This window comes from Tamandua tetradactyla, chromosome 15 (assembly GCF_023851605.1).
Source record: "Tamandua tetradactyla isolate mTamTet1 chromosome 15, mTamTet1.pri, whole genome shotgun sequence".
NCBI classification, from domain to species: Eukaryota; Metazoa; Chordata; class Mammalia; order Pilosa; family Myrmecophagidae; genus Tamandua; species Tamandua tetradactyla.
In genome coordinates, this window is record NC_135341.1 from 42,863,145 (window position 1) to 42,870,912 (window position 7,768).

The 7,768-nt window shown below is 48.2% G+C and overlaps 1 protein-coding gene across 3 annotated transcripts; it reads left to right on the forward strand.

The window, feature by feature from the left end:
• The first annotated feature begins 3,906 nt into the window (after positions 1-3,906).
• On the forward strand, positions 3,907-7,482 carry LOC143657952 (nuclear pore-associated protein 1-like). Of its 3 annotated transcripts, XM_077130389.1 has the most exons (3): positions 3,907-6,427; positions 6,548-6,721; positions 7,264-7,482. In XM_077130389.1, exon 1 carries the CDS (start codon positions 3,974-3,976, stop codon positions 5,444-5,446), a length of 1,473 nt encoding a protein of 490 aa, XP_076986504.1. In that variant the 5' UTR covers positions 3,907-3,973; the 3' UTR covers positions 5,447-6,427; positions 6,548-6,721; positions 7,264-7,482. The 3 variants fall into 3 exon arrangements, with proteins under 3 accessions (XP_076986504.1, XP_076986502.1, XP_076986503.1); XM_077130387.1 differs by having other exon boundaries at positions 3,907-6,721; XM_077130388.1 differs by having other exon boundaries at positions 3,907-6,694.
• The last annotated feature ends 286 nt before the right edge of the window (positions 7,483-7,768 follow it).

The window sequence follows — 7,768 nt, forward strand, 5'->3', positions numbered from 1 at the left end:
TTTCCTATGTGACAGAGGAACCCAGGTGCTGCCTTTCTTCCATGAATGTGTCTTCTTATTGGTGACTTAATTTGGCCACAAAATTGTAATAGTAGCATGATAAATCTCCTTTATAAAAGCTAATCAATTTCTGGTACGTTGTATTCCAGCAGCTTTAGCAAACCAAACACCTTGTAGTAGTGAAGTACATTTGTTCTAGTTCAAGAAAAAACAATTTTTTATTTGTACTATTAACCACAGTCATTGTCCATCACTGGATTCACTGTGTTATACAGTCCCCTGTTTTGTCCTCTAGTTTTTTCTAGTGACATGCTGTACTGTAAACTCCCCTTTCAACCAAAATCACACACTTAATTAGTGCTGTTATTTATGTTCATCACAGTGTAGTACCATCACCTCTATCCATTTCCAAAAATTTAAATTCAACTTAGTTTAAAATTCTGCATGCATTAAGTATCCACTCACCATTTCTATACTTATTCTATTCCCTGGTAACCTATATTCTAGATTTTATCTGTGTGTGCTTACTTTTTATAATTAGCACATATTAGTGAGATCATATAGCATTTGCCATTTTGTGCTTGAAATATTTCACTCAACATAATGTCCTCAAGGTTCATCCATGTAGTTGCATGCTTCAGGATTTCATTCCTTCTTACTGCTGAGTAATATTCTATCATATGTATACAATTTCTTTATCCACTGTTTGGTTAATGGACACCTGGCTTGTTTCCACCTTTTAGCAATACCAACTGGTTTCCTTGGTATGTACTCAATCAATTACCACGCAGTGGGTTGGCTTAAACAAAGGGAACGTGTTAGCTCACAATTTTGAGGCTAAAACAAAGTCCATATCAAGGTTTCCTCAAGGCTCTATTCTTACTGCAGACTGTGTTGTTCTGGGGCTGGCTGCCATTGATCGTTGACCCTCAGTGATCGTAACTCACCTTGCATTGCAAGGTGCATGGAGGCATCTCCAGGTCTCTCGTTTATCTTCTGGATTCCCTTGATGTTCAATTTCTGGTTGCTCCCTTTGTGGCTTTCTCTCTTCTTGTTTGAATTTCATTCCTCTTATTAAGGACTCAAGTCATAGAAATAAGTCCCACACTGATTGAGGTGGGCCATACCTTAACTGAATAACCTCATTAAAAGTCCAATGCACATGAGTTCACACCCATAGATATGGATTAAGTGTGCTGGTTTGAAACAATTAAGTACCTCAGAAAATCTATGCTCTTTTAATCCAATCTTGTGGATGCGGACTTATTTAGGTGGATCCTGTGATTGAGGTTGTTTCCACGGAGATATGAACCCTGCACATTCAGGGTGGGTCTTAATCACCTTACTGGAGTCCTTTGAGAGGGAAAGCATTATGGATCAAACTCAGATGTAGACTTTAGAGATGCAGCCAGAAATAATCCAGGGGATGCTAAGCAAGGACTCACAGAAATAGCAAGAACCTGGAGAGATCCAAGGGAAGCCAAGAGATGAAATCTAGAGTCCCCCGCAGAGAAGCTAAGCGACCCACAGACACCTACAGAGAGAAAGCCACTGGAATCAGAAACTGAAAGCAACAAACCAGGAGGAAGGACCAGGAGATGCCAGTCACATACATTCACAGATAACAGAGGTGTCCCAAATGCCAATGGCCCTTCTTCAGAGTCCAGGTTGGGACATTTACATGACCTTAGACTATAAACTGAGAACTTAATAAATCCCCTTTAGTCTAGTATCCAGAATTTATAAAGAGATTGTTCAACTCAACAACAAAAAGACAGCCAACCCAATTACAAAATGGGAAAAAGACTTGAACAGAAACCTCTCAGAAGAGGAAATACAAATGGCCAAAAGGCACACAAAGAGATGCTCAATGTCCCTGGCCATGAGAGAAATGCAAATCAAAACCACAATGAAATATCACCTCACACCCACCAGAATGGCCATTATCAACAAAACAAAAAATGACAAGTGCTGGAGAGGATGCGGAGAAAGAGGCACACTTATCTGCTGTTGGTGGGAATGTCAAATGGTGCAACCACTGTGGAAGGCAGTTTGGCGGTTCCTCAAAAAGCTGAATATAGAATTGCCATACAACCCAGCAATACCACTGCTAGGTATCTACTCAAAGGACTTAAGGGCAAAGACACAAACGGCCATTTGCACACCAATGTTTATAGCAGCATTATTTACAATTGCAAAGAGATGGAAACAGCCAAAATGTCCATCAACAGACGAGTGGCTAAACAAACTGTGGTATATACATACGATGGAATATTATGCAGCTTTAAGACAGAATAAACTTATGAAGCATGTAATAACATGGATGGACCTAGAGAACATTATGCTGAGTGAGACTAGCCAAAAACTAAAGGACAAATACTGTATGGTCCCACTGATGTGAACCGACATTCGAGAATAAACTTAGAATATGTCATTGGTAACAGAGACCATCAGGAGTTAGAAACAGGGTAAGATAATGGGTAATTGGAGCTGAAGGGATACAGACTGTGCAACAGGACTGGATACAAAAACTCAAAAATGGACAGCACAATACTACCTAATTGTAATGTAATTATGTTAAAACACTGACTGAAGCTGCATCTGAGCTATAGTTTTTTGTTTGTTTGTTTGTTTTCTGTTTTTTTATATATTTTTTGTATTTTTTATTTTTATTTTTTCTCTATATTATCATTTTATTTCTTTTTCTGTTGTCTTGCTATTTCTTTTTCTAAATTGATGAAAATGTACTAAGAAACGATGATCATACATCTATGTGATGATATTAAGAATCACTGATTGCATATGTAGAATGGAATGATTTCTAAATGTTGCGTTAATATTTTTTAATAAATAAAAAACAAAACAAAACAAAACAAAAAACCCTGTGAAAGCAGATTCTACCACACACCTCAAAGGAAGGATGCTGACCTCTACTCTTCAAGTATTTCTTGCCAAGCGTACTGCCAACATTCTGAATATTTCAGCTACGTATGCCCTATGGCAAAGTCATGCGTGCTTTCCTGATGTGAAAGTGGAATGTATCTATGGGAATAAGGGAAAGCATGAGAAGCCATGTATCAAACTTTCGGAAATGACTCTATTGAGGTCAATCTCTGCTACCACTTATTACAGGTGAACCTTGGTCAACAGCATGAATGCACTTTCTCTTCTGTATCTGGAAGGGGATCAGAAATCAGACCAGTTCCAAACTGTGCAGCCAGGCTCGATTGGAAGAGAAATCCAATGCCCAATTGTGCTCTGTTGGAAAGTGAGCATTCCCGCTCCACATCTTCTGAGGAGACTGGAGCAGACCATTGTGCAGCAAGTTGGGCTCATGAGTTGAGCCAAAGAAGCGCACCTAGTAAGGTAGTGCATGTGCTCTTTAGAGGCGTGTCATGGTGCGCAGTACTGCGTGTATTGTTATGTCAAATGCCTATATGATGAGAAGGTAGTACGGTCTCTTCATTAAAGGAATGAGCTCGGGGATCATAGAGCCTGGCTGAGCTCCTCTTTTGGGCATTGCCACTTGTGTGACCCAAGAAGAGGTGTTGTTTTCACCAAAGGGGTCCAAGGAAGTGAAGAAATCCGTCTGTACCTGGAAAGGATGCTGTGTGCAGTGCAGGATCTGGGCAGGTCAAGGGACGGCATGTCCTCCCCAGAACCTTTCGCAGCCCTATTGGGCCATAACTGTTGCCCTTTGGCATCTTTTCTCCCACACCTTCTCTCGCACCCGTCCCTGTCCATCACGCACCCTCCGGCTGTCAAGTGCCCTCCCCCTGCCAGGCGTCCACCCCCCACGTCACCTGCCCTGCCCATGTCACGCGCACCCTCCCATTGTTATATGTCCCGGTGATGCTGCTGTCACACGACTCTGGCTGAACGGTGCCATTTGGGTCTTTGCCTCGGAGGAGTTGGACGCTAGGCAACCGCTCTCGTGGTTCATACTCCACTCCCTCGATAGAAATTGCCCTTCATGGGGAATACACTGACCAAGCTACTACGCCCCCTGGCGCACAGCCGCTGCCCTGGGCCCAGCGGTCGCCCACCTGTTCATCCTTCCCATTGTGTTTCACTGGTGGTAGGTCGGGAGCATCCTGCTGCCCCTGCGCCTCTCTCCAGCCCTGTGTGCAGGCTCTTCAACCAGGGTCGCCGGAACTCACAGTCTGGGTTTGACATCGCCCCGAAGAGGAGCTATCCCATCCAGCTGAGCCAACGCTCTTCTCTAGGGGTACGTCGGTCTGTGTTCAGAGAGAATCCTTGGAAGAAGCCGCGGTTGTCTCCTCGAAATTCCAAGATGTTCGGCCCCTCTTCTGGGACAGTGAGGATTCCTCGTCCAGGGCACAGATGGACTCTCATGTGTTTGCCACCTGCACAGGCTGACGTCCCCTGTAGGTCAGTGCCATCCGGCCACCTCCTGCATCCCTGCCTAAAGGAGGATGAACTGAGGAGCCCAGGAGACAGCAGCAAAGGATTGGCCATAGAGGAGGAGGATCACACAGAAACCAGAGAGCAGGAAGGTCAGAGAACGGCACCCCAGAGCGGTGAGGATATACCCTCCACATCCACGCCACTGGAGACGGAGAGAATGGTCCCTTCCTTCCAGTGCAGCTCTGATCCTCTTAAGGAAAGGTCTCTCGGAAGATGTGATCCAGGTGCAGCAGGGCTCCCTGGCCCAGTCTCACCCCGTCCCCTGCTTCCGAAGGGGCTGCACCATCAGCTGGATGAAGGTCATCAGCTCAGCTCTCCAGGTTCACAGCCAGGGAAGGAGACATCGGCAGAAAATCCTGCAGCTATTTCATCAAGCAGCACTCCTCCTCCTCCCACACCTGCCAGATGCAGATGCTCTAAAAGGAAGCTGGTGATGCCACTGCCACTGCCACTGCCACTGTTGTGGGGTGGAGGTAAACTGCCCCCATCTCAGAAGCTTCCTCGGGTAACCAACCCCCAAGATACAGACTTGGAGAAAAAGACTAAGCCAAAACAGGACAATACCATCTTGGAGGAGGATGAGATTGAGGGCACGACAGAGGGCAGTGTTGCTGAGCCTCTCCTTTCTTGCTCTCTGTCTGCTGCGCAGAATGCAGGGGCCTTGACCCAAGCCACGGTCACCCTGCCGATTCCGGCCAGTTCCTCCACAGCAGTAGCTGATTCGAGTGACCCCCATGCCAGGTCCCCAACCCTGTCTAGCCCTGTACCTCCCCCTACACCAACTAGTCCTGACCAAACACCAGTTCCTACCTCGCTTCTGGCTGTTCCCACACAATCCTTGTCTCCCTTTAGATTCAATCCCCTCCCTCGGGTTCCCCTTCCTGAGAACAGTGGCCCTCCACCCTCACTTGCAGTTCCGACACCTTTGACATCTCACCTCCCTACACCTCCTAGCCCCTTAACCCTGTTCTCCAATCTTACCACCCTCAGAATCAGTCACCCACCCCTATGTGCGTAGACCCCGTGCCTTTCATCTTACCGACCCCACCCACAGTCCCTGGCACCAGCACCTCTGGCTTCACCAGCCAGCCCCTCCTTGCTCCCATGGCCTCTTCCACCACCACCACAGCCAGCCCATTTCCACACCGGGCCTCCCAGCCTGCCTCAGATTCTGGGGAAACGGCTATGGACACCAGTCCCCCTTCCCTGGCTGTCATTTTCAGGTCTCCCCCAGGCCCCATTGGGAATTCCTTCCAATTTCCCCATGCCCATCAGACGATGAACTGGACACCCTCTGCAAAGGCGCCTGGCTACATTGGCCCACGTGCATCTAAGGGCAGTGCACCCACCTCAATCTTCACCCCTCCTTTTGGCTCAGGAATCACGCCTCAGCCCATCTTTGGGGCCCCTCCAGGACAGCCACTGAGAGCCACTTTTGGTGGTCCTCCTGTCTTCGCTGGCTTCCCCATCACTGCATCTCTGGCCACCTTCCATCCAGCCGGTAGCATTTTGGCACACCCAGCATCCAAGGCTGCATCTGATCCTGAGCCTATGGACACCACACCCCCTTCGCAGGCTGTCATCCATCACCAGTCTCCTCCTGTCTCCTGGAAGAACATCTTGCCACTTCTCAGTGCCCTTCCTGCTTCTACAAACACACGGCAGAATGTCAGCACTGCCTGAAGCCAAGTCTGCACTGGCTTGACGTCACAGCCAGCCAGGACCCCTGCTGCAACTTACACCTTACCGTTTGCACCAGGAGCTGCTCCTCAGCCCACGTTTGGGGTCTCCGTCGGGCAGCAGCTGGGAGCCACCAGCTTTGGCCCCACTTACTCTCTGGCAAACTTGGCAGCACCACCACAAGTTGCAGGCGTAAGCTCTCCTGCTGCCCAGCCACCCAGTGGCAGCATGACAGAACCAGTGTTTTCAGGACTCACACCCCCACGTCTCACCTTTGGGATCCCTGTCGGCACCAAGAGGGCCTATGGAAACAACACAGGTGCTGCCGCCAATGACACAAACCTGACTCCTGGCTTTGCTACTGCCATGGGGATGCCCAGCACTGGGGATAGCAGCTCACTGGGTGCAAAGACTGATAGAGGACCACTTGTCTTTACAGGACCTGCAGCCCTGAAGGGAATTACAGGCTGTGGGGTCAGTGTGCCCGCCCCATGACCCAGTTCCATGTCTGGAGCTCTGAACTTTGGGGAAAGGCCAAGCGGTAGAGGCAGCATCACTTCTGTTCCACAGACACCAACCATCCAGGGTACGCCTAGTGCAAGAGCAGTGGGAGGTGAGAGCACACAACATGGGCACGGGGACCCTTTAGTTCCCTCTTTAGACCAAGGGAACTGGAGTCCACCTGGCCGAAATTCAGGTGGTTCAGTGGGAGGAGATGGCAGCACTGCTGGGCTAGGAGGCCCTTTAGTTCCCTCTGCCCATCAAGGGACCCAGGGTCCACCTGCCCAAAACACAGGTGGTTCGCTGGCAGGACACAGCATCACAGCTGTACATGGGGGCGCTTGAGTTCCCTCCGCCCATCAAGGGTCTTGGGGCCCACCTGGCCAAAAGACAGGTGGGTCAGAGGGCGGACACAGCAGGACAGCTGTGCTAGGGGGCCCTTCTGTTCCCTCTGTCCACCAAGGGACCTCGGGGACACCTGCCCAAACTACAGGTGGGTCGGTGGGAGGAGACAGCAGCACAGCTGTGCTAGGGGGCCCTTTCGCTGCTGGCTTTGGTCGAAATGACTGACCTTTGCATGGGCAAGTGAGGAAGCAGCCTTGCCTTGGTGAACCCCCATCACCTATCCAGGTTTCAAGGAGACATTTCTTTCAGCCCAAGACACAGCATCTTGGCAAGGTAGAAGCAAAACTCACTTCGGGAACATTGATTATCTGATATCCTTTCGGAATGGCCTTTCCACGTCTGCAAAGAAGCTCCCATCCTAGTGCTGCTGAACTCAACCTGCTCACTCTCCATATTTATATATAAATGCATTGTTGCTAATTTCAAACAAACAAACAAAATAATAAATAAATAAATCCCCTTTATAAAAGCCAATCCAGGGCAAGCCTTGGTGGCTCAACAGGCAGAGTTCTCGCCTGTCGTGCAAGATACCTGGTTTCAATTCCTGGTGCCTGCCCATGGGAAAAAAAAAAAGAGCCAATACATTTCTGGAATATTGCATTATGGAAGCTTTGGAAAATTGCACCATTAAGTTTAAGAACATATTTTTCTGGGGCATATACAGCAATAAACCATGACAAACAGACTCCCAATTTTCTTACCTCCATCTTTTCTATGTTATTTATATAAAAACATTTAATGATACCTTTTCATG

Bases quoted from the DNA above. Each gene is read 5' to 3' on its own strand.
- LOC143657952 (XM_077130387.1), top strand. From the start codon at position 3,974: ATGGGGAATACACTGACCAAGCTACTACGCCCCCTGGCGCACAGCCGC.